General features: G+C 42.1%; 1 protein-coding gene across 3 annotated transcripts in view; it reads left to right on the forward strand.

Annotated features, from left to right (window-relative positions):
• Positions 1–27,500, forward strand: part of ASTN1 (astrotactin 1) — a 314,886-nt gene that overhangs the window by 213,692 nt on the left and 73,694 nt on the right. For 2 of the 3 annotated variants that reach the window (XM_054524812.2, XM_024236699.3), the window contains exons 10-16: positions 3,105–3,242; positions 3,759–3,909; positions 12,245–12,411; positions 15,470–15,664; positions 17,583–17,710; positions 25,185–25,289; positions 27,189–27,377. In XM_054524812.2, coding sequence (XP_054380787.1) covers positions 3,105–3,242; positions 3,759–3,909; positions 12,245–12,411; positions 15,470–15,664; positions 17,583–17,710; positions 25,185–25,289; positions 27,189–27,377 — 1,073 coding nt within the window. The remainder of the gene's footprint in view (positions 1–3,104; positions 3,243–3,758; positions 3,910–12,244; positions 12,412–15,469; positions 15,665–17,582; positions 17,711–25,184; positions 25,290–27,188; positions 27,378–27,500) is intronic. The other variant, XM_054524823.2, reaches the window with a different exon arrangement.

The following is a 27,500-nucleotide window of genomic DNA, read 5'->3' on the forward strand; positions in this document are numbered from 1 at the left end:
ACATTGGAGAGGTTACTAGCCTTAAAAATTAGTTGATACATCGGTAAAATGGGGCCAGATGACCAGCCTCAGAGGACAGTTGTAAGGATAAATGAGGACATGCTACAGAGCACCTGCCCCTTTACAGTTCTCTGCAAAGATTAGTCTCACCCAACACCTGACTTTGCTTCCCCTACAGGGTTTCACCTTGATCTTACCAGAGGCTGCTTTTCTTATTAACATGGTCCAGTGCAGTGTCTCAGGAGCTGCTTTGCACACAGGAGGTTTCTCACAATATCAAATTCATTTCCACCTTAACCTTTAAATCAGTTTAAACCCAGAGTTTAACCTATAGCCTGCTCTACATGGAGGATAATCTTCACCTTTGCTTCCATCTTTAAATTTGAACATTGAGATTATGGTCCCCAGAAACTTGTGCAAGCTAAAGAACCTAGTGAAATATCGTTATTGATCCGTCAATAAATATTTATTGAGTGACGTCTTTGGGGCAGAAATTGTATGAGGCAGTGGGGATACAAAAATGACAAGAACTGTCCTCTGCCATCCAAGAGCGCACATTCTTCTAAGTGGTGATGGACACATGAAGAGACAGGCACAACTCATCATTTCAGGAGCAGCAAGGGGCTCTGAGTCAGGTGCACAGGCTCAGCCCCTTGTTCAGCCTGAGGGTAGAGGGTGAAGGCCCTGGGGAGCTTTCTGGAAGGGGTAGGATCTTACCTGAGTCTGCAAATGATTAGAAGTCAGGCAAAGAAGAGAGGGGAGAAAATCCAGAAAGGACTATTAGGAGCAAAAGCAAAGAGGTGAGAAAATCAGGACAACTTTAGGAACTATGGTCAGGTCTCATTGTAAGAGCAGAGGGTGACCCAGGGTTTGGTGAAAAAAGAAGCTGAAGAAGCTATCAGCTATTGGGGATGACCTCTTTGGAGGCTGGGACTTTATTCTGTAGGTACAGGGTGCCATAAACAGTTTAAGTTGGGGGTAGATGTGATTTGCTTTTCTCTTAGAAATATTAATGTATTCAGAGGAGGAAGAGAACTGTGAGATGGATGGGCACGGAGCCTCCTCTTTCAAAAGAAAAATTAACCATCAGAAATGTAACAGAACTGCCAATGGCTTCCTAAAATCAGTTACATAAATTATAAACCACAGGTCACAGATTTGTTGCTCTGCATCAATGCAAATATTGTAATTTTGAAATCAAAATAGAAAACAAAATTTTATTTCTATGTTCAATAAGCTGCCTCCTCCTTGCTACTATTCAAACTACTTGTAGACATTCTCTCTAAAATGATATAATAGTGGAGGTGCCCCCACTCCAGCCTGCCTGTTATAGTGTTTCTAACTCAAGGATGTCCATTATGAAATGCAAAGTGAAATTATACAAATTCTTGGAGGTTGTTTTCTTCAACCTACATTATCCTTAAGTCCCGGATTCCAGGTACCTGAGGCAATCAGCCCTGAATGGGCTCCTTAATCTTACCAGATGAAGTGTGTGAGTGTGTGTTTGTGTTTGTGTTTGTGTTTGTGTTTGTGTTTGTGAGTGTGTGTGTGTATGTGTGTGTGAGTGAAGGGGCTGTCATGCTTCCAATTTTGCTAACTGCTTCACAGAAGAATGAAGTGATGATCTTCTATTGTCCCCTAAGTAACAAGCTTTCCTCTCCTGGTGCAGGCACCTCCCTGCACAGACCTACTGCTTGATACTCCTGTGAGTGGGGAGAATTGAGTGACTCTTTCAGAGCCAGAAGCATCTCTGACATTTCAATGCTGCTTAATGCAGAGGTTCACCAACTGGTCAGAGAAGTAGAGGCCCAAGAGTCAGGGTGGAAATTGGAGAAAATCCCCCAAATCCTGGCCACTTCCCTCCTACCAGTGGCTCTGCTGGCCCCTGGAAATCCCCTGCGTTAAGCTGGCATATGTCCCACACCCCTCCAGCTGCTCTAGGGCCCAGGACTCTCTTTCAAGGGTGTAGGCAGAAATCATGTGGCTTCTCTGCCCTCTAACTCATGAGCCCTAGTCAATGGGTCTGCTCTGTGGCCAGCTTACTGCAGAGGGCTACATTTTTTTTTTTAAATAAAAGATCTGAAGTCATCAATCTGGTTTCCTAGAATTTCAGGCAACCTGGGGAGGGGAGAGGGTTGTGCATGGGAAGAGAAAAGAGCAGGATTCTGAAATGGTGTTGTGTGAGCAGCATGCTAATGTAGTCAGCGCCTGGTTCTGTTTAATTGTAAGCATCCTTCCATTGTTCCTCCCTCCACATTAAGTGGGGAGGGGATGCCAGACTGCCACAGCCTCCTCATATCCCATCCACACTGGCTTTCATCCCACAGACTATTTTTGACTATGAACACAGAGCATTTGAATGCCTTTGAAATGAAATGAATGAATAAATAAACAAATAATCTCTCATGGTTTTCTTAAGCTCTCCCTTGAAATGCCGATTGATTCTTCTATTCCTTCTAGCCCTTGTTGTAAGAATAAAAAAAAATCTTCCCTGTATCCCAAGGGTTAGCACCTTTAGCCAATGGTGTGGGTAGGAGTGCAGAGAATAAATCTGGGCCTGTTTTGTTCATTTGTTCATCTGCTCTTCTCTCCTCCCTGGAGGCTCTTGGCTTCAGTCATTTCTGTTCCCATCACACAGAAGCTGTAAAGGGGTGCTTTCTTTCTTTCTTTTCTTTGTTAGGGGTCCTCCAGGCACAGAGAGATGCCATTGCCACCACTGTGGGTGTGCAGCCATGGGATGGGGACGGTGGGAGGCTGGCATCCCTCTTCAATTAAAATGCTTCCAATTATATCTGACTCAAGACAGGGGAAGCCCAGCTTCAAATCTGAAGAAAGCTGGAACTTGCTTTTTATGACTTGATAAAAACTACTTCTAGCAACTAGTGAGCAGGCACCATAATCACTTCTCCAGCTGCCTGGCCATATGAGCAAGGGTTGGCCTCTCTGTCTCCTTAGAACTTAGTCATTGCACCCATAAAAAGGCAATCTTTCTGAAGAGGACTACAAAGGGTGAGAAGAAAGCGCTGGTAATGAAATGCCAGATCCCCCAGTGGTGAGTGGTTATGCCCGCAGTCATGACCACCTGGCACTGGGTGTCCCTGCAGATTCACCTACACCCTTGGGGAGGGCATGTGGTTGCCCCTCAGCAAGAGCTTTGTGATTCCACCAGCCGAACTGGCCATCAATCCATCAGCAAAGTGCAAGACAGACATGACCGTAATGGAAGATGCTGTGGAGGTCAGGTGAGTCTGGCTTCAGGACTGAGGCCTGCAATTGGCTTGGGAAGCAGAATGAGAAACTACCTGTAGGTTCTAGGTGCTGGGGAAGGAGTCACAACAAGCTAAAAGGAAAAATTGGCAGGCAGCCTGCAAATTCCCCCTATGTTGTGCCAGGATTTGCTTTTTATCTGGGTCAATATTGCACATCCCAAGGCTCATTCACTGGAGGAAGACATAAAATTAGAGTTTGTAAGCACTTCTCACATACGCTAAGGACTGACAGGCAATAAAATGTTAATTTACTTGCCCAAGTTTAGACCTCTTTCTTTGACCAGGCGTTACAGCCTTGGCTCATTTGCTAGATACAGAGAACGCCCATCATTTTTTAGTACGAGGCTTGGAGTATAGTTGATCTTCAATTTTTGTAAGAGAGAGTGAGATACAATTCAGTTGAGTAGATAGGAGCATGGAATGTAACGCCACTTGTTGCATCTGGAATCTCCTTGACTCCTCCCTGCCTCCCACTCTTTCTCCCCACAGAGAGGAGCTGATGACTTCATCCTCCTTCGACAGCCTGGAGGTTCTCTTAGATTCCTTTGGGCCGGTGCGCGACTGCAGCAAAGATAACGGGGGCTGCAGTAAGAATTTCCGCTGTATTTCAGATCGCAAGCTGGACTCCACTGGTTGCGTGGTAGGTCTGCCCTGCAAGCTAGTAGTTTCTGTTTGGGGATGGGGAGGAAGGCATGGGGGAAGACACAATACAGATATATAGGGAAAAATGTGCTGTGATCCCCTGTTGTAAACACCATGTAGTGTAAATTAGGTATTTTCTCTTGATAAGGATGAGAAGGTAATCATGAATCAGTTAGTCAAGAAGTTGTTATGGAGTACCTACTATGTGCACTATAACTATTCAAGAAAAAATTCGTTGATAAGAACTAAATAATTGCTTAATTGTATGACATTGATTCTAAATGTAATAGAAAATTTTAGGAGAAATCTACCTAAAACTAGAGTGATGAAAGAAGTAAGTTATGCCAGGAATGGTAGTGAAAAAATAAAAATTAAAAAAAAAAAACTTTGTCCCCTCTGTGACCACAGCAATGAGCACCCGTTTCTTCAAAAATGGGCTTCTAAAGTACTTCGTTATCAGCTCTATGGACTCTGTTTATGGTGGCTGACTCACACCTGTAATCCCAATGCTTTGGGAGACCGAGGTGAGAGAGTCACTTGCAGCCAGGAGTTTGAGACCAGCCTGGGCAACACAGCGAGACTCTCATCTCTACAAAAAAAAAAAAAAGAAATGGAATAAATTTGCTGGGCATGGCAGTGTATGCTGATAGTCTTACCTACTCTGGAGGCTGAAGAAGAAGGATTCCTTGAGCCCAGGAGTTCAAGGCTGCAATGAGCTATGATCTTGCCACTGCACTGCAACCTGGGCAACAGAGTGAGACCCTGTCTCTTTAAAAAAATGTGATACTATTAACTAGCAAGACAATTTGGGCTACAGTGGACTGAGCTATCTCCCACATCATGGATGTGAAGACTGAACTGCGCCATGCAGGGAAATGGAGGCAGGAGCAGATGAAGCCTTTGGCTGCTGGCTCCTTTGTGTGGGCCATTCTTATGCCCATAGCACTATTGTCTGTTTCCATCCCTCCCTTCTTTGAAGGCAGAATGATATAGTCCTCAAGAGAGGAGAGAGAATGGGTCAGAGGAGGCAGGGAGGAAAGCCATTCGGATTGACAGCAGAGGAGACGAAGAGATGATTCACTGGTAGCTCTACTGGATTGGTGGTTGGAGCAGGAGCTTCTAGCTCTGGGGAGGATATGGTGCCCCATCTCTCTTTCCAATCTGACAGCTGTGCTTTGTGAGAGGACCCAGAGCAGGGACAAGCTGTGAGGATGCTGTGCTGATGCCATCTTTCCCCTCTCCTCTTCCCCATCACTGAGCACCTGTTCTGTTCAGGGAGCTACTCTCAATCAAAGACAGATATGTGCCTGGTACAGGGTGGAGTGCTCCCAGCTCTAAGGCCTCCCAAAATTTTACCTATGAGGCAGCAGTTGACAGGAGGCTGATTCATCTGAGAAGGAAGAGAAAATGAAGAAAAAGAAAAGGAGAGAGAGAGCACTGAGGGGCAGGTAGGAGGAGAACCTGTGGGTCCATGATAAGGAGGGGAAAGAAGAACGGGAAGGACTGTCAGGAAAATGCAAAGAACAGTGCTCTTTAGGTCATGCCTCCCAAAGGCAGCCAAGGAGGAAGTTGATGTACCACAGTGCCACCCTCCCTTTGGCTGGTCCACTCACATGTCTTAAGCAATGTGCTCCCAGCTGGGATCCTCAGCAGACAATTTCACTGTCTAATGGAGCTCCCAGCTGAGACACTTTTAAAAAAAGCTATTCAGCTTATATTTCTTCATCCAGATTTGACCCTTTCATTTCTTATTACTGTCTGGAGTCATTCTAAGTGCTGAAACACTGTGTGTTCATATGTGCACCTCCTTCCCTACCCTCTGTAGCCACTGCAATATGGGTTTGAGCATGCACATGCATTAACAGACAAACACAGGGTTAGGCTCACCCTCTTTTGCCACTTCTGTGTCCCTTCCTGAGATCCTCAGGGTCTGCCTGTCAGGTGCCTTCTGTTGGTGATCCTAGCCCCTTTTACTTGGCACGTAGCTATGCTGATGGATTTTTGTTCTTTTAACACTGATCTGTGAGACAGAGCTAGCAGGAATAGTTCTAATGAATATGCATTTGCAATAAGGCTGCTGCATTTTAGAATTGGAGCCACTGCAGAAAGTCACCCAGTTATACCAGTATTTGGTATTAGCATAACACTTTGAAGCCACTGGACCACGTGGCTTCTGCAGAAGGAGGGGCAGGCGGATTGGCAGACACACTCGATTTCCTTTTTCTCATTGGCTGGTGAAGCATAGGCTTCCTGAGGCAGGAGGACGGATGGGTGAGAGCTAATTCCCATCATGACCCTTGTGACTCCACTGAGAAGGTCAGAAACTTGACCTTGAGCCTGACCCATCTCCAGTGAGCATCGGTGCTGTCCTAAAGCTCTGATATATCAGCAGAGTGGTCCCTTGTCATCTGGAAGTGGACCAGGGACAAAGGTATCAGCTGAACCATCTGCAGTTTGCAGAGCATTGGCCCACCTTCCTCCTCTCCACATAAACTTTACCTTTAGTCCTCTGGGTGCTGAACTGAAAGGCTTCCCAAGAAAGGCCTATTTTTATGAAAGGAGAGAGAGATAAGAAACTCAGAACATGCTGACTCTTAAGGAACCTAAGGAAGGAGCAGAGATGTGGGCAGAGGCAGAGCATACACCCTTATATTTTCCTGGCTGAATTCAAACCTGACAGGTGGGATTCTTGTTTGGTCCGCATAGGCTGCTCAACCTTCATTCTTTCTAGGAAGCAGGACATGTTTCTCAGTTATGCATGGACTCCTACAGGGTTAATTGCTACACAGTTAATTGCCCTATTGTTTATATAGTCTCTGAGGACAGGAAACAAATATCTGTGAAAGGCACAGACCTGTACAAACCACAGTCACACCATTCCAAGCCAGACTGCTCTCCATTACCCACAGATTGCTGAAATTTCATGAGGGTTCCAAGCATCATGGTCAGCTACCCACTGCTGATGACCAACTCTTACTCATTGTTCTTAGTGTGCAAGGTAAGAGCTGTGTTCCTTACTGGTGATGTACAACAGCAGCAGTTCTCTGGTCTATTGAGTGAGCCCTATAGGGTCTTTCAAGAGTACTTATAATCTTAGTGCCTCTGTAACAAATTACCACAGAAGTAGTGGCTATAAGTTACACACATTTACTGACTTACAACTCTGTAGATGAGAATTCAGCTTGAGTCCCACTGGGCTAAAATCAAAATGCCACCAGGACTGCAATTCTTTCTGGAGGCTCTATGGGGAATCCATTCCCTTGCCTTTTGCAGATTCTAGAGTCCACCCAGATTTCTTGGCACGTGACTCTTCTCCATATTTAAAGCCAGCAACAGTGCATTTTTCTGACCATTTTTCTGTAGCACATCCCCCTGTCTCTCCAATTCTGCCTCCTCTTTCCACTTTCAAGGACTCTTGTGATTACATTGAGCCCACCTAGATGATCCAGGGTAATGTCTCCATTTCAAGATCCTTAATTTAATCACATCTGCAAAGTCGCTTTTGCCATGTGAGGTGATATCTTCACAGGTTTCTAGGATTATGCCAGGGACATCATTGGAGGGAGCAGCCATGGGAGATGGCAGTGGGGATTGGAGCAGGCTTGGCTGGCAGGACTTCAGCCTCCCTGCTCTGAGCTTTAGCCAGTATATCTTCACCCTTATCAAGTTTATCTATTGAGGTTTCATATACAATTTTGTTTGAATCTTTGAAAATGATTTCTAATGCAATGAAAAAGAGGAAAACCCATGCTCTAATGCTCCTTCTTTAACTTCACACTCATTCTGAAAGTGGCCAAAAAATGCCTTAGCTTTGTAAGACGTAAGAATGTACACAGGTGAGCAGCCTGTGCCATGGAAGGGGAGAAATCGGGTGCCCACTTTCTCATGTATTGAACACATGACCTTCCTTGCCAGAGCATTATGCTCTAATGAGCTTTGAATTACCCAATGACCCTGCCGCCCTTCCCTCCACATGCTATCTACAATGGTTTCCCATGAAATGTGTCATTTCACCTCTACTGGAGCACAGATGTGCGGAGACCATCACAGATTACCATCTCTCTCTCTATAGGACAGTAAGCAGAAGAGTGTGCCTCAGAGGCTTCCAGAGAAATGGAGGCAGGAAGCTATCACTGCTGAAATATAAATTTAACTCCATCAAACTTTTCCCCTTGGGAGAAGTCCTGCATGGCTTGAGCCTGCAAGTCAGAGCCCATCAAAAAGTTTGGGAATCATTATTTGTAAAAGAAGTGAGGTTGCCATTTAGTAAAAGAGAACCTATTTCTAATAGGAATTATAGTTGCATGTCTTATGAATCATCTAAGGTAAGGTGAGGCAGGATTGGCTGCAAGAATCTATCCCTTTTCTCCCAGAGGCCCTGAATATGTTCATGGATTTATCTCTCATACTCATCTCCCAACAGAGCACCCACTTCATAATCTGGAATGGAAGTATGCATCTTAGTGAGTCTTAGTGAGATTTGATCAGCCTCCTAAGTAATTAATCAACTAAAAATCACTGGTAGGAAAAGAGGGGAAAGATGACAAAGAAAAGGAGTTGAATGGGAAAAATCATTTTAATCTCATTAGCAAATTATGCCTTAGACCACTAATAAGTCAAGAAGACATGAGCATCTCAAGAAAGATGATTAACCTTGTGTATTTTAGGGGTCACTGAAATATGAGCTCATTTGTTCAACCTTTCTGTTAGGGGAGGGCTGTTGCCATAATAAATGGAGTTTTCTTCTTAAGCCTGTAGTTTATAAAGTCCCTGGGAATGCTAAATATAACCTATGCAAAGAAGAGTTAATATATGACCTTGGGGGTCTCTCTTGATCAAACAGTTCTCTTTCAAGGAATAAGTGGAGGCATTGTCCACAGCCAGAAGAAAAGAATATCCAGCCCTTGCAAACAGAAAATGCATGCTTCTCCTGGAGGCAGGATTTCTTCCTGACAACAGGACTCTGGCAACAAACACTTCTAGGACGAAGGGCATGGTTTGGAGACTCTGGTTTCTTTGTACTTAGCTATAGATTTTGAGGAAACCCAGAATGTGGATACAACAGCAGAAAGAAGATTCAGGCAAAAAACAAAACAAAGTTTTACCTTAGGAAACTCCTTAAAGAATGTGTGTTCTGGTTCCCAAGGGTTAAGAAGAAAATTATTTTGGGTTTTAGCCTTTTTTTCTGGAAATCTTTCTAAAATGTTTTACTCAGAACTGCAACCTAAGGAAGTTCCAGTGCAGTAGGGATAATTGCATCTTTTTCAGTGGTTGAGGATCTTGACTCGCCATCAAGGTCGTCACTCTGGACACTTATAATGTTTTGTCCTAAAATATTTACATTCAGTATTTTGGTACTTCGTGTGTGTGTATGCATGCATGTGCATGTGTGTGTGTGTGTATGTGTGTTTGAAAAGAGAGAGAGAGAAAAAAGAAAGAGAGAAAGAAAATACTAGGCTGAATCTACAAAACTGTAACTGACCCCAGAATACACTCTGGGAATTCCTTAAAGCAATCAACAAATCTACAGGGTTGCTTTGCTTTGTTGACACATTGACTTTGTTTCTTTAGGGATTCTCATGAATCCAGATTTTATCATACTAGAGAAGCAGCATGGCGGAGTAGATGGAAAACACACACGTTTTCAGGACAGACAATCTAGGCCCAAAGTCTGATCATGCCATTTTCCACCACTGGGACCCTAGACAAGTTACCTCATCTTTCTGAGTCTAATTTTCCTCATCTTTAAATTGTAGGAGATGAAATGTACCTGTGTTATTGAGTTGAAGATAACATATGTAGACCATTCTACACAAAGAATTGCTTAATTTCTGATAGCTGTTAATACTATTTTTGGCTTTACTGATAAGAAAAAAAAAAAAGAAAAAAAACCTGGACAAGACAGCTAACTGTCTTTTCTGCAAGTTTCCTAAGAGAGTATGAATTTCAGCTGGTCCAATTTGGGATAGCAGTGGTCATCTAGACATTAAAGCCAGGCAAGATGTGGTTTTGGAATTCTGAAACAAAGCCTGCTCATGTTTCATTCAACAAAGTCTTTGTCAAAAATCATGCTTGAAGGAGATCTCTGAAAAAAAGCGGGTGGTTGGAAAGATGGAAACTACTGGCTAGTGACTGAGGTAGCTAGGTGGTACAAGGGCTGAAACCATATGAGGTGGGAATAAAAGAAGGACTGACTTTATCTGCTTAATGGCTTCTAGCAAGCTGTCTAGAAGGAGGGAAAAATAAACCAAACTCATGGCAACCAGTGCAGCCCATTCAATTCCAATCAAACTTCCATGTCTTCCAGGTTTCCATCCTGCATCCATGCCTAGGCAGCTGCACAGTGCTGAAGCCAGCTCCCTTCTGGTGGCACATCTGGCCTAACAGCTGTGTGGCCAAGGAATATGATTAGTGGGAGGCTAGCAAAACATGGGGGGCAATCCTCAGCTGCCTCATTTGCTTGTTTACCATCATCTGGAACAGCTGGGTTTGCACAGCACGAGGCAGCCCTTGGAAACTTCTTTAAATGCTGTCACCTTCCAGCATTCCAGCTGCCTTCATGGGTAGAAAGGGGGATGGACCAGGCTGGGAGCCTGGCAGGCCCACAGGGGGCCATTTATTTGGGAAATTACAGAATTAGTGTTAGCAAACAGTGCATATCCTGCCTGGTGATGATCTTCAACTAAGAAAGAGGAGGAAGGAGAGGTGAGTTTTCAGAGGCACACCTGCAGCAGCTGTGGGCTACTAAGACAAGGTGCTTGGCAGCAAAGAGAAAGTGCACACCAGGCAGTAGGGAGGGAGGGGAGATGTTTAACACTGTGTTTCATTGAGTTTAGAAAGTTTTGTTTTAGTTTGCTGTTGGTTTTGGAGGAGTGTGTTAACTTCTTGGTGGTATGTATACAGCATAGTCATTAAAAGCCCCAGCATTGGAGTCAGATCTGGACAGACCCCCAGCTCTGCCCGACTCTTGCTGCTTGACCTTGTGCAAGTTATTTACCTGCTTCCAGCCTATTAGAAAGGATTGGCTCTAATGCAAATGTACAGAATCTGTTGCACAAGCAGAAGGCGCAGGATGGGGAAAAAAAGTCATTGACTTTGAAACAGAGCCCAGTGCAGTGAGAAGAGTTTGTGAATTAACTGGCAATGTTAATGGTGTCCTTACCTTGAAATAGGGATAATATAGGGTATTGTGAGATAAAATACCTAAAGTACTTAAGCATAGTGCCAAACTCCTCATAAGTTGTTCAGTAAACGGTGACTACTGTGTAAACGGCTAAGCGTGGTGTGTGCTAATGATGAAGCAGCTAAGTCACGGACTCCACAGCCAACCTACAAAGGGTTCAAGCATGGTTCTGCCAGGAGCAGCTGTGTGACTTTAAGAAAGTGAAACTCTCTGTGCCTCAGTTGCCTCATATGCAAAATGGGGATGATCATACTGCTTACCTCCTGGGGGTGTTGTGAGGATCACATGAGTTAGTGAGCACGTTAGACCACTGCCTGGCATATAATAGGTGATGGGTAAGTGCCATAATTGCTCACCAAGTCCTTTTGTCTTCTCCTGGGAAAAGACATCCCTTCTTAGATTTTCTCTTTGCTGTAATTCTTGGGGAGTATATTACTGAGGACAAGTTAGTGCTGAAAAGCTAAATATTTTGCATTAAAAGCATCCAGCCAAACCCAACTGCAGCACCTGTGGGTGACCATATAGTAGGTACCCTTGTCCATGTGTCTTCCAAAGAGCATCCCTGACACAGGGAGGTGATGACACAGCTACTCCCATTATGAGAGCAACCCCCGTCTAAGCTTACAGGGAATGTTCACTTCCTCCTTCAGGCTGGAAGCCCTGGCTCAGTCCATTCCCCCCAACACTGCTGTTTGGTACCATTGTTGACAAAGGGCTTTAGACACTTAAAAAACTCTTAATACCACCAAGGCCAAACAGCAGCACTCCCTTCCCATAGCCCAGTGGAATCTTTGCAAATGCATTTTCATTCTGGCCCATCACTTCCACTCTCCTGCCAGCCAGAGGCCCGTTTGGGAGGCCAGTACACCTCGGCTGTGTCTTGCTACAGTGCTCTCTTCCAGCCTTTTTGGAGGAAGTGTCTTTAATGCAAATGTGTGTTATCAGTGTCTAGAAAGAAGAAGCAAGACGTCAAAAAAGGTCACTTGTTTTTAAAAGAAGTCCGCTGTGGTAGGAAATTCATGGATTACTTGCCAATGTTAATAGTTTCAAGGCTGAGTGCTACAAATTGGTGTCAGTGGTTACACTCAGTTCCCAGAGAACTCAGTTCCCCGATTCACTCACGTATGTGGATGCTTTCTGATTGTGCCAGTGCCCATCTGGACTCAGTCCCATGAAGGACAGCTCTGGCTGCTATGACCGCCACATCGGGGTGGACTGTTCCGACGGCTTCAACGGCGGCTGTGAGCAGCTGTGCCTCCAGCAGATGGCGCCCTTCCCGGACGACCCCACCTTGTATAACATCCTCATGTTCTGTGGGTGAGTTGAGCTGCCAGCGAGGCCACCTGGCGTCCATCTGTCCCAGGACGCAGGACTTTCAATGCTACCTCCAGGAAATGTGAGTGAATAGGTCACCCTAGGCCATCCCTTAGTCTCTGAGGAAAGAGCCTCTAGGACTGGAGGGGGAACATTTTTAAAGTCAGGGGGAACATTTTAAAGTTAGGTGGGACCTAAGTCCAGTGCAACCCCTATAGATGGGGAAACTGAGTCTGGGGAATTTACCTGCAAGGGGAAGTTAACTACATGGTTTACTTAAATCATTCTCCAATTAAACCAGCATTTTCCAAGTTGTGTTTTGAAAGGCTATGTTAATTAGGTGTTTTGTGACAAAAAGTTTTCATTGTTTAAAACTCGGGAAAGAGTGTGCAAAACTAGTCAATTCTCAGAAAAGGGGGGTGGTCTTTGTACAAATGGAAATTTATCTAAATTCTGCCCCCAAAGTCCCAGCATTGTGTGCGGCCACTCCTCCTGAGGCACAGCGATTCCTCCGTGTGAAGAGCACTTTCTTGCAGACAGGCTCTCCCACCCACCTCAGTTCATCTCTTCTCAGGATCACTCTGTGAGGGAGCAGGGCAAGCAATGCAAACCCATTTTACAGACAGAAAAACTAATGCACAGTGAGGTTAATGACTCCCTCAAAGCTGGGAAGATGGTGAGTGAGAAGATTAGGACTAGATTTAGGCCCTCCCTGATTTTTTAAAAGTTCTGCGGTTCTCTGGAAATTTAAATTTACACTGCTGACTGAAATTATATTTAAAGACATTTTATGCTATATTTATAAGTAAACAAAGATTCAGTTATTCTTCTACAGCCATAGTTAGCTTGTCTATCCTTCCCCCACTCTCCGTTCTCCCTCCTCTCCCTCCCCTCCCCTCTCTCTTCCGACCTGCTAAGGACAGAACTTACTTTATGCCACATACTGTGCCGACGACTGAGCTGCAAAGATAAGTAACGTACAGTTCTTGCCCTCAAGGACCTCACAGTCTGATAGGCTTGCAATGATAATCAATGTTTATAGTCATAAAACTCGGCTGGATTGTTGCCCAAAGCCAGTGCCTGCTGAATAATTATGTAATGTTATTTTATTGTGTTTCATTTTATTTCTTTGCAATTGAGCCATTTTCATATTCAGTTTCTTTTAAACTCTCACACCATAAATGGAAGCTTGCTCCATATCTTAATATTCTCTGTAATGTTATCATTAGGGTTGACCCATTTCAATTAATAGAGGTCAATTCAGCCAAAGTTACATAAATGTATTTATTTAATAAACATATATTTGAGCACCTACTTTGCACAGAGAACCTTGAGTGTCAGGTGTAGGAAAAAGAACAGGATACCCGATCTGATCTTTCCCCTCAAAGGAGTTTACAGTGGGACACATGATCAGGACAATGAGGAAGATGAGGCAGTGTGAAAGGGGAAGCTGTCCAGATGTTCAAGGTGGACTGAGAGGGAACCAGCCAGCTTCAGAATTCTTCCTAGAAACACTGTTATTGCTCCAGGAAGGAACCGCTTCACTATCTTGTCCCAGACCTAAGCTGGTGCCATGGAATCCTCTGGGAATCTTGAGTCACATCTATTTCCTGGACTAATGTAGTGGGACCTGGACTGGATTTCTTCCCTGTTTCAATAAGAATCAGACACACGTGTGTTTAGCACTATCCAAGGTACTATATATAGCCTGCCGAAGAAGTCCTTGATTTGAGATTCTTATATAAAGACCAAATCACATACATTTATAATTAAAGAGCTCTAATCACATCTGTTCACACAAATATATAAATGGTAAATGGAAAAAGCAGTTAAAGTTGCATGAACATGGGCCTGATTTGCACCTCTACTTCTACTAATAATAACATGTAATGAACACTAGCTATATGTTAGGCATTGCATAAGCTCATTACATGCAGTCTCTCAATCTTCTCAACAACCCAGTGAAGCAGCTACTCTTTTCGCCTTTCTACAGTTTTGGAAACTGAAGCTCAGAGAGGTTAATCAGCTGGCCCAAGGTTTCCCTGTAAAGGACAAAGTCACTGCTATTACAATATTGCGTCTCACTATATTATTCCTTGTTCCTCTACATAAGACAGAGTTCTTTATCTTATCATAACAATGACTGTGGGTAGGAATAAATGATGTGCTTTAATATCGTGAGCATCTTTAAATTCTAAATTTGGTGTATGTCCAATGAGAGACCCAGATTAAATCAATATTCTTTTTTAATGACAGTCTTATGAAAAAAGTTCTTACTTTAGCTAACAAATGTAAATTCTTCTCACTATAACTACAAATAAGGTCCAATTAATGACTTATGAGTTGCTGACCCACATTTACTAACATTGATGTTGCTTTTCCATCCTAATGAGGAGGATGCCAAGGAAGCAGTTGTTGGTTAATGGTGCACATGGCATTCACACTGTGTGCTCTAGGGTCTATTTAGTTCAGGAAGGCTACTCCTAATGGAGGAGGAGTTTTTATGGGTTGATATTGTGTTTGGATACATTCAAACAGAACAGTGCCAGGAGATGATAAATCTTTCTAATTTCTTAGTTTACTTGTCACAAGACCAGATTAGAAAGTTATTAATTTCTTAAGCACAGTGTCATTCCTTTTGCTGCCTAATTACCCTCCAAACAAACGCAGGGTCTGACCATGTAGATGGTTCTTAAGAAAAGCTCTAGAATATCTTGGATTTAAATATGCTAACTCATTTGCAAGCTTATCTTCAGTGATTCTTACCCTGACCTATTTGGGTAACTGTACAGTTATTAGAGGAGAGGCTACTCTAACGTTCTGACAGCACTTCTCTGCATAGCAAAGGTGAGAGATTTAGTCTGATCACATGATGAAAGGAGCCTCAGTTTACAGGCTTAAAAAACCAATGAGTCAAAATCAAATTGGAATATAACTGGAAATCTAATCTTTGGTGATCCAACATGCTCTCAAAGGCATTTCTTCCCAATATACAGGGTTGACTTGCCTGCATGGGTCATTGATGGAATAACTTCTTATATGGAGCTCTCCTCTGTGCTAGATGCATCGAGGACTACAAGCTCGGTGTGGATGGACGCTCTTGCCAACTCATCACGGAGATCTGTCCAGAGGGAAGTGACTGTGGGGAAAGCAGGGAGCTTCCCATGAACCAGACCCTCTTTGGGGAGATGTTCTTTGGTTACAACAACCATTCCAAGGAAGTGGCTGCTGGACAGGTGCTGAAAGGAACATTCAGGTAAACCTCATATACATAGAACTGATTGTTCAAGGCTGTTGGTGGACTTTCTCTAAAGAGCTTTGCACTAGCATAAAGCTTTATATCTTGGAGCAGGGTAAATATGATATGCCTAGAGGAATAGACTACATTCTTACCCTTGGTCTTCTCCAAGTCTACATTCCTTCTTCCAGAATCCAAGAACCATGCTTAGTTTGGATTAACAGTAAAGTATTAAATGAGATTTTACTTTGCCCAGGCAGGGACTGGAAGATTTTGCATGGAAGCCCGCACAAAAATGCTCAAGCTCCATTTCCCTATGAATGGAAGCATCAGTGTGTGAGTCAGTCTAGAACAGCAGTCTTCACAGTGTCATCCAAGGACACCTAAGGGTTCCAGGAACCCTCCCAGGGTATATCCAAGGTCCTGCCTTTTCCAACTACAGAAAGGCTGAATTTTCTTCCCATACTTCAACCCAAACAAGATATTACAGTAAATTGAATTCAGATGTGAGAATCCAGCTATCTTCAATTGTTAGATATTTTTAAAATTTGCAAAAAATATAACTTCTCTCATGTTTTATAAAATATGTTAATATTGAATGAATTCATTATTATTTTTACATGAATTAATAAATTTTTAAAATTTCTATTTTAATTTCTAATATTGTAAATGTTGATAGACATAATTGGGCCTTTTTATATAAGTATAATAAAGCTACTTGGGGCCTTCAATTATTTTTAAGACTGTAAAGGAATCCTGAGAATAAAATGTTTCAAACCATTGATTTAGAATATTTCTAGGTGATTCTCCATTCAATGCCTGTCCCTGTTCTGCCTTGGACTATTTAAATACATCTTCTTAGAACCCATGGGAAAATATTTTCTGGGAGATGATGATGAGGAAGAGGAGGAAGAGGAGGAGGATGTCAGTATTATGATATGGACCAGCAGTTGACAGCAACCTGGGCCTAGACTCTTAGGAGCAAACTGATAGTCAATTTTCAAGACAGTTTTTGGAATCAGCTGCTTTTCTGTTGTAGACAGGAGACGTTACTAACATTTCCCCTTTTAGCCTGGGAATTGGTTTGCCAAAGGCAAGAAGTGAGGTGTCATCACTAATCTAGTGGTGGCTGAAGTCTTCACTGTAGTCTAGAAATGGGACTGAGTCTGCCTAGATCTTGTCGAGAGGAGGTCAGGAAGTAGGGACTGAGTTAGGAAAGAGGAAAGCATATTCTTTACCCTTTTGGTAGATCTTTTCAGCTGGTTTATTTCCCATTTCCGCCAGCCCTCACCCCACCAATCATACCCATTACATCTTACTCCTGACATGTATTTACAATGGGGTTCAGGGTGAAGGAAACTTCTTGGTTCAGAAAGAATTTTACATTGGGAGGCCATTTACAGTGGCTCATGCCTATAATCTCAGCACTTTGGGAGGCCAAGGTGGTGGGTGGTTCACTTGAGCTCAGGAGTTTGAGACCAGTCTTGGCAACATGGTGAAACCCCATCTCTATAAAAAATACAAAAAATTAGCCAGGTATGGTGGCACATGCCTGTAGTTTCAGTTACCTGGGAGGCTGAGGTGGGAGGATCACCTGAGCCCAGGAGGTCAAGGCTGTAGTGAGCTATGATTGTGCCACTGCACTCCAACCTGGGTGACAGAGTGAGACAATGTCCCCCCAAAAATAATAATTTTACATTGCGGGTTGAAATTAGCCAGGCATGGTGGTACATGCCTGTAATCCCAGCACTCGGGAGGCTGAGGCAGGAGAATTGCTTGAACCCAGGAGGCGGAGGTTGTGGTGAGCTGAGATCCTGCTATTGCACTCCAGCCTGGGCAACAAGAGTGAAACTCCGTCTCAAAAAAAAAAAAAAATGCTCAGTAAGGAGTCAGGTTCACCTGAACACTCAGAAATGAAGGTCTACCCTGTTTCTAGGCAAAACAACTTTGCTCGTGGTTTAGACCAGCAACTGCCAGATGGTCTTGTGGTGGCCACTGTGCCCCTGGAGAATCAATGCCTAGAGGAGATCTCGGAGCCCACCCCTGACCCTGACTTCCTGACTGGTGAGTGTGCCTTCTCAACCTTATTCAACTGGCACAAACAGGCAGCTTCCTGCAGTTTCATAAAATTAAGATTTGACCTCACTTATTTTGGTTTCTAAGCCAGTGATTTCCTTCATACACAATAAAAGCTCAGCCATAAAACTGAATGCTAGTAGGATTATTTTTCAATAAAATTGTTGATATTATCATATAATCTCCTGCAAAGTGGTCCTAATAGTGTATTTTCTTGTTAGTTTCACAGAGATGCATTGAAAACAAATAAGATAATAGTTGCTTAGAGTTCTTGGGGGATTAGAGGAAGTGACCAGGTCACAGAGGCAGAGAGAGAAGCTAGATTGCTACTATCACCTAAATATCCATCATTGCTACTGTTGGGTTTCCTGGCAAGTATTTACCGAGCATCATGAGGAAATAGAAAATGACAGTTTTGTTGTCACATGACCCTGGGTTTGCATCTCTGCTACTTTCTAGCTGTGAGCCATTAGACAATAGAGTCTCACATGGTCTCATGGTCCCCCATCATAAGATGGGGATAATAATGCCTGCCCCTCAGTATTGTTTTGAGCCCAGCAGTATTCTTCCTTCAGACTCATTATGGAACAAACACACAGATAATTAGAAGAGGCAGGAATCTCTGTGTATGCTTGCCTGTGTCTCTGAAGACCCCCAGCTGGCACCTCCTGGACCAAGGAAGAGATTTCAAGGTGTCCCATGGACTAATGAGAGGCAGCTGACTGAGATTTGGCAACACTTGCTAGAAGACTAGACATGAGCTCAATTCCACTGATTGCTTTGTATGTTTCTCTGTTACACTTCTCCCTATTCATTCTGTCTTCCTTATTCAATACCTTTGTAGACCCAGAAAGTCTGAGACAGGTCTCAGTTAATTTAGAAAGTTTATTTTGCCAAGGTTGAGGATGTGCACCTGTGACACAGCCTCAGGAAGTCCTGACAACAATGTGCCCAAGGTGGTAAGGGCACAGCTTGGTTTTATGCATTTTAGGGAGACAAGACACATCAATCAATATATATATACACGAAGTACATTGGTTTGGTCTGGAAAGGTGGGACAACTGGAAGCAAAGGCAGGAAGACTCTAAGAGGTGAGGGGGCTTCCAGGTCACAGATAGATGAGAAACAAACGGTTGCATTCTTTTGAGTTTCTGATTAGCCTTTCCAAAGGAGGTGATCAGATATGCAATTATCTCAGTGAGCAGAGGGGTGACTTTGAATAGAATGGGAGGCAGGTTTGCCCTAAGCAGTTCCCAGCTTCACTTTTCCCTTTCACTTAGTGATTTGGGGGGCCCAAGATATTTTCCTGTCACACCTTCCCTTCCTTTTTTCTTCCTTTTCTAAAGAATGAGTTCAGCTAAGGGTAGGTCTCTTCCAGACATCAAGTTATGTTAAAAATGTGAGTTTAGACCTGAAAGGGAAGAGATATAGGTCTGTCTGATATAATATAGCATAGTGATTAACAGCCTCAGCTCTGGAGCCTGGCAGCAGGGCTTAGCTCCTCACTGGCTGTGTGATCTAGACACATTACTTAACTTCTCTGTGCCTCAATTTCTTGTACCTGTAAAAATGGGCATTCTAATACTATCTTCCTCATAGGATTGATATGAGGAATAAAAAATTCATATTTGTAAAGTTTTTAGAACAGTTCCTGACCCATAGTGAGATCTATGTGTGTTGAATAAATAAATATTTAAAGGAAAAAAGAAAATAGTATGAAAACTATGAAGTAATATCTACCCTATAGAAAAGAAAGAGCAAGAGAAAAAACAATTACATATATTCTGGACCAGCAATAAATCTCTTCAAAATCAGTTGCCCTATGAAATATTACATGCACACACTCACATGCACACATACACACACCTGAAGAAATTAACTTGCAGCTTCTGGACATAGCCCTAAAGCCTACATCTCTGGCATTAGGGAATCTAGTTTCCTTGTTGCCACACCGTTTGGGCAGCACACACCACATGTGTGTGTAAAATGCCTTGAAGACGTGTGAGGTGGCACATTCAAATAGCATAGGTGCCACACCGGTAATAAGATACGTGGCTCTGTTTAAAGATCTGCAGGACACCTCTCTCACAATATAACTTATGGTGGAGAGAAGAGATTTTACTTCAGTTATGAGATAGCCAGGAAAGTCCTGGATGTTACCTGAAGCTTTTGGGGGGGAGAGGGTGGATAAAGCTGAGAAACATCAGAAAAACATGTGGTTGACTCCCCTTCTGTGGGAACAAGGAAAGATCCAAACCTGGTCCTCATTCACGATAGAAAGTTCTTCCTGCACATGCCATTGGACCTCTCCTAATTTGGCCCATTGGAGGCAAAAGGAATAGAAGGATGCCCAGATGGGATACTTTTATTTTGATGATCCCGAGGCAGTCAAATTTAAGCTTCAGATCACTTTAGCTCTAAAATCCTCTAAGCTAAAAGTATGGGAATCTTGACCTGGCTACTTTTCTACCTTGCCTTTGTTTTTTACCTATTTTTGTTAAGAAATGGTACCAGTTAAGCCATGGTCACATATTTCCTTTGATGTAAGCAGGGATTGGGTTTGTTTTAAAGCTGAGAATAACTGGAGGAATCTATTAAAGAGATACTTGGCCAAATCTTCCCCATGTTAACTCTAGTTCTGGGAACATTTTAATTATATCTTTCCTAGACTTATATAGGGAATCTTATATCATTTCACTCTATCTACTATTATAGGTCGTAATTCCCATAAATTTAGCTTAGAAGATTTTAGAGCTAAAGTGATCTTAAGAATCTTCTATATCAGCATTTCCAAGCATTTTTTTATTTGTTGTTTTTCTTATGAAAAGTCAGAGCTCCATTCATAAACAGGTTCTGCCTTCAAAGATGTTTGGAAAGAGTATCCTCCTCTCAGCAATAGACAACACCTCAGCATTAGAGAAGTTTCCTAGAAGCCCTGCAGTAAAGAAATCCTTTTCACTTTAAGCCAGCAATTCCCAAGTCTATTTAACTAGAGAACCATTTTCGCACATAACACCTATTTCTATCTTGCAGAATTATCAGTTTGGAGAACACACTGGAAAATACTGAACTACATGTCTTATCTTGCTGCTGGCTTCCCTCTTCATCAAAATAACAGGAGTTTTTGGTGTTATATGTTTTATGGAAATAAACAAAGACCAAGTAAATAAGAACAGGCAAAGGCTATTTATTTGGAGGCTTGCTATAGCCATCATCACTTGTATTTTGGCAGAGACTCAAAGGCAGGCAGAGGAGTGGAAAAGCTTTAGACAGAAAAAAGGAAAGGCTTCAAGTATGCCCATATTGGAGGCTGTCGGTTGAGAAAGTTGTAGGTGGCTTAACTAGAAGTGAGCATCCTATGTGATTAGTTAGGGGTGCATATTGTACTTTCTCTGGTTGGACTTAAGTGGAACTGGGAAAAAAATAGGGAAGTTGTCAGCTATTAATCAAGTCTGGGTTGTTTGATGTCAATTGTTATACTGGTTATTTTTTGGCTTCTTGGGCTGTTTGTTATGGATAGTGGTCTGACTTCCTATAAGTCTGACTTACAGATAGTAGACTGGCTTCCTAGGCTGGTTACTCTAGATAATGGATTGGTTTTCTGAGCTGGTTCCTGCGGATTGTGAGTCAGAGTTCTATTTTTATGTATAATCTGGTCATTGTCCATTTGTATATTCAGTCTTTCGGCTGAGAAAGAGAAGGAAGTCCAGAGGAGGTAGAGGAGGCTGCTGGCTGCATTTATAGGCCTGTTGGGTGACACAGTCATTAAATCTATGTGAAAGTTTAGACCTCTGGGCTCTTCAGAATTTTTTAAAGTTCATCCAAAGGGGACGGATTCTTGGCTTTAGAACTTTGGGGCAATATACATATATCCCTGACATTTCAGATAAAATAACAAGAAAAAGCTAGTGTCCTCCCTCCATCCTTCCCTCCTTCCCTCCTTCCCTTCCTCCGTCCCTCCCTCCCTTCCTTCCTTCTTTCCTTCCTTCCTTCCTTCTGTCCTTCCTTCCTTCCTTTCTTCCTTCTTCCTCATTCTTTCTTTTTCTTGCTTTGAATATTGCCCGTAAAGTCTGTTCAGTCATTCTTTTTTCAAGCATAGGTAGGAAAAATTAATGTTTTTTTCTTGAAAAAACATAGTCAGAGATACTGCTTGAAAAAAGTCATTCAGCAGAAATGTGTCCCAATATAATAAAAGTCTTTTTAAAAAATTTGAACCTGACTGCCTGTCAAGGGCACCTTGAGAAAGTATGTCATATGGCTTACCTAGAAAATATGTATCTTTTAAAATACCCCTTTCTTTTTAACTAATGGAATTATTATCTGTAAGTAGGCATGGAAAAACACTTCTAAGCATTAACAGTTATGTAACTGTTCCCTGACTATGGTGTGGCATAAATGCATCCAGGAGAAATGTTGATCAGCTAAGTAATGGAGTTCAGTTGTTTGGCCCATTCTGGATGGATATGGAACACTGTTATCCCTCCCCTCTTCCCCACCCAACATCTGTGCTTGTTTCTTTGTTTTATCTTCCCTCTGTTGTTCTGGACTTAAAAGCCAAGGAAGTTATAACAAAAGCACCAATTAAGAAATGCCAAGTTTACGCAGTTAGGTATGATGAGAGAGAGGTAAGGAGGGTGATGGTGATAACATTATGGAGGCCATGTATGTGTATGATACTATGATACTTTCTCTTTTCTCAAAGAACTTTTTTTTTTTTTTTGAGATGGAGTCCCGCTCTGTCACCCAGGCTGGAGTGCAATGGCTTGAGCTCAGCCCACTGCAACCTCCGCCTCCTGGGTTCAAGCAATTTTTCTGCCTCAGCCTCCCTAGTAGCTGGGACTACGGGAACACACTACAACACCCAGCTATTTTTTTTTTTTTTAAGTAGAGATGGGGTTTCACCATGTTGGCCAGGCCAGTCCCAAACTCCTGACCTCAAGTGATCTGTCCACGTCGGCCTCCCAAAGTGCTGGGATTATGGGCATGAGCCACCGCGCCCAGCTTTCTCAAAGAACTTTTATGCCCATAATTTTATTTTGTTCTCACAACCTGCCTATAAGGTAGATAGGTTGAATACTATTATTTACACTTTTCATATATGAAAACAAGTAAATGAGTGGCCTCCCTAAAGTCATACAACTGGTAGGAATCCAAACTGAAAAGAAAGCAAGAGATCATCTCACCTAAAACTCTCACCTTACAGATGAAATAACTGGGAACCGAAAGATCCCTGAGCCAGGTAGCCAGAGAGGATAGTTAGGTTGCGAGAACAAGAAGTTATGGGTATGAAAGTGACTGTCATTTTGAAACTGCCTACTGCAGCAACACAGCCAGCCTTAGAGCTCAGGCTTTGCGATTTCTTTCCTGTTTCTTTTTCCCCTAGGAAATAATTCAATTAAAGGTGGCTTTGCCTAATAACTTGAAAAATTTTTATTTAGTGAGCTTGTTATTTTTTTATAAATAAACTTTTCAAACTAAAAGCAAAGCTGTTGAGCTGACCTAACTAGGCAATACTTGTTATTAAATAGTTCTACATATGATGCACATCTTATGCTCTAATAAAATGTACCTTTAAACATGTGACTGAAGTCTTAAACTTGTAAAGTTAGAATTCCATTTGTATGCTTTTGAAGTTAACATAGAAGTTAAAAGCCAAAGTATGTAGTAGTATGACTGTTGGTAGTCACAAAGATTAACGCCCTAAAAGAACATTTGAAAGAAAAGAATACTAAAAACCTTCTCTTAGTTTCAGGTAGCTTACCTTTGATTGCCTAAGACAAAATTTAAGCAATTGATTCACTAAGCACCTTTCCTGACCTTTTTTCTTTTCGCCTTACCAAAAATTATTCCCATATGATTCACACAGAAATGAAAATTTGGCAATTACTCACCTAATTTGATCAGGGTTGACAAGCAGCTAATTAATCCTACCTACTCTTCATCCAATTTAAGCATTAAATTAGTTGATTTAGCCTGAAAGAAACATGGGTCAAAATGGCAGGATAATTCACTGCATATGTATTATTGCCATTATATTTGTAGACATGCGCACACACCACACATTCTATGCATAATATATATAAATTTACTATATATTGCCCTTGTATTTGTATATATATGAATATGTACACACATATGCAAGTGTGTGTATGTATTCCTATAACTTTCACATATAGCAAAGATTAAGCATAGAAATAAAGCTAAAATTGGTTTTCTAAACTTAGCAAGGCAATTTTTTTTCCTATGGCCTAATTATTTTGTTTTGGTAGCATTTATATTTATAGTAATGGCTAGAATTCAGACAGGATGACACTCTTTCTTCAAGGTACTCAAGGAAGAATAGCCCATTAATAACATCACTAAGAGGCTGTAAGGTTTTGTTTATTGAGAGTGACCTTGGACAACTAACTTAACTTCTCAGAGCCTCAGTTTTTCCATTAGTAAAAAGGAGACAACACACGACTATCACAATGTCTGGCACAGAGATGGCACTCAATATTAGGCTGTTCCTGCCCCTTAATGATTTAGTCACCCTGATACTGTTCCTTCTGGTAAAGAAGAAATAAGCATTGTCAGCCTGAGAGTAATTAAAACTTAAATACTGAACACAAATCAGTTAAATGAGACAGAAAAATCAATGTTATCAGGTATGTGAGCTGAGTCAATTACTGCAACCATTAAAGAGAGTAAAAATTGGATGTATTACAGTAAGCCTAGAGTTTACTATAAACTTGCTATGGGGATATTATAGCAGAATGAGTAAGAACTGCCGCCTGGCCTCAGACTCATCTGGAGCCCCATCCTGGCTTACCTGGTGTCTTAGGGACCTTATCTTTTTTCGCAGTACTTTTACGCTCACAATTTTATTTGTTCTCACAACCTGCCTGTAAAGTAGATAGGATGAATACCATTATCCCCACTTTTCAGATATCAAAATGCAAACAAATGAGTTGCATGGCCCTAAACCATACAGCTGGTAGAAATCCGAATTGAAAAGGAAGCAAGAGGTCATCTCAGTTAAGCCTCTCGCTTTACAGACAAAATGACTGGGCACCAAAAATCTGTTTGCCAGGTAGCCAGAGAGAGTGTAGTCAGGTTTTGAGAACAAGAAGTTATTGCGTATGAAAGTGACTATCATTCTGAAACTACTTACTATAGTAACATAGCCAGCCTTAGAGCCTCGATTTTCTCATTTATAAAATTCAAATAATAACATCTGTCCCACGAGGATCAAATGGCTTAATATATGTATGCAACGTGCTTAGCAAAATGTCTGGCATGGAGTAAGGGTTCAATAAATGATAGCTGTTGTTACTATGGTTCCAGAAATTCTCTTCATCAAAGAACATTTAATCATTTTCTCACAATTACAACACTTCGCCTCATAGAGGTGGGTCATGCTTTTTGATTTGGAACTTATGAATCAGTCTCACAACTCAGCTTATATCTCTACTGTCCTTAGGGATGGTGAACTTCAGTGAAGTGTCTGGATACCCTGTGCTGCAGCACTGGAAGGTCCGGTCTGTGATGTACCACATCAAACTCAACCAAGTGGCCATCTCTCAGGGTGAGCACTGCTGTGGGCTATCCTGCCCACCTTCCCTGGAACTTAGAAGTCCTTTCCAAGGGGAGAAGGCTTTGGTCCCATTGTCAAAGATGCAGCCTAAAATGTAGCTATTGCATGAGATGTGTGAGCTATTTACTCAGATTTATCCAGAAGAGCAGATGGCTAGAATCGAATTCTTTTCTAAGTAGAGATTACATTGCACATGTTATCTTGGACTACAGAAGAGAGGGAAAGGGCAAGACTGGAGCCATTGAAGGTATAATTTTTCCTGGGCTCATCCAGTATGTGGAGAGGATACATAAAAGCAGGCTTTTTACAAATTGACAGAATTAAGCATTCCAAATGCAAAGAGCATAATTAAGAGACTCCATACAATGAACTAAAAAAAGAGAGCAAGAAAGAGGGGGGAAGGAAAACCAGAAAGCAGCTTAATGCTCCTAAACAGCAAGTGAGTGAAATAAAGAGACTGAGAGATTGAGAGAAAGAGAGAGAGAGAAATAGATATTAGCTCTCTCTATATAGCTATAAGTTAAGCAGCAGTGAGTTCTAAACTTACTTACGGTTTCAGAGTCAGCAATAGGGAGGTAGAGCCTTAGGGCCAATGGGAGGAAGATAAATGATAGAGGACAAATAGAAAAGTTATGAAGTTAAGTGAGACAGAAACTCATAAAGGGTAAAGTTTTGTGCATAAAGACAATGCATTAAGGATACAGCACATTTTCATAGGACACAGGGGACCCAGAACTTTTTCTTTTTTAACACAAAAGAGTTCTTGGCAAGAAGTGATTGGGATGGGGACCTTACTGACAGAAACTCTTCTGGTGCAGCACATCTAGAAAGAACTAAGCTACTTTTCATTCTAGGAAAATATGATATTAGAGACTTTACTCCATTTACGTAGTTAATGTGCACCCAGCACAGATGCTGTGCATATCAGGAGTTAACAATCAAATATCGCTGTTGCCACATGCCGTCCAAAGTCATACAATGGTGTCGCTGTGATGTGGATCTCAGCACTTGAGGTCTCAAGCTGAGCTAGACTTTACTTTGCCTTGATAGGAGACAGGTACGTAGAAAAGGAGACCGTGAAAAGCTAGCTAGATCCAAAAGGTATTGGATTTGGAAAATGTACCATAGGTCATCTTTCAGACAGATATACAGTAATTCTCTTAAAGAGAGACATCAAATCCAAGAAGATTTGCCTGCAGGGTTGGGGGAGAGGAGGCCAACAAGTTTTCTCTTCCATTTGTCATTTCCCAGTCCTTTTATTTTAGAATTTCTGCAATAAAATAGGAGTGTATTAGTGACTTTCCTTTCTTCTGTCATTATCTTCTCATTGCCCATGTCTACATCTGAAGGCAGTATTTTGCAATTGCCTTTTTTGATCACTACTCACAGTTAGAATACATTTTGTATCGTGACCTTGCGTGTACACATACCCCCACATGCACACAACAGAAGTTTCATGAAGCGATACTTTATCTTCACGACGTGAAATGTTCTCGGCTGGTGTTTGTGTTTCTATTTTAGACTATGCTAATTGTTTCTGCTTTTTTCAAATGCTATTATTTGAACTCACTAAATTGATTTAATGTCATGACCTGTGATTTAAAAAAAAAAAACAAACGTTGATTTAAAGGGGGCAGGAGTAGAGGTTTGGCAATGTTTTGCTTAACTTGGCACAAAGTTAATACAACCAACTGGCTTAAAAGATACTCACTTAGGAACTGAAATGTCTCATTTAGCTAAATGGAAACATTCACCAGACACTTCTAGCTAGCTCTCCCTCATTGCTTTGAGCCACACAGGCACTTCCATGCTTGGGACTGAATTGCCTGGGAATCCATGTACCCAAAATGTGAGCCCTCATTCTTACCCTTGTGTGATGCCTCTCCATAGCCCTCAGCAATGCTCTCCACTCGCTGGATGGGGCTACATCTCGCGCAGATTTTGTGGCGCTGTTGGACCATTTTGGCAACCATTACATCCAGGAAGCTATCTACGGCTTTGAGGAGTCCTGTTCTATCTGGTACCCAAACAAGCAGGTCCAGCGGCGACTCTGGCTGGAGTATGAAGACATCAGTAAAGGTGAGTGGCATGCTTGTTGGAAAATTCCGTACCTCATGCCAGTACCGGCTGCCTGCATACAATCTATAAGACCCATTTTAAGGAGTCTGTAGTAACAGGACTCAATCAGATTTTCCCCCAATG

This window comes from Pongo abelii, chromosome 1, assembly GCF_028885655.2.
Source record: "Pongo abelii isolate AG06213 chromosome 1, NHGRI_mPonAbe1-v2.0_pri, whole genome shotgun sequence".
Taxonomy (NCBI): Eukaryota; Metazoa; Chordata; class Mammalia; order Primates; family Hominidae; genus Pongo; species Pongo abelii.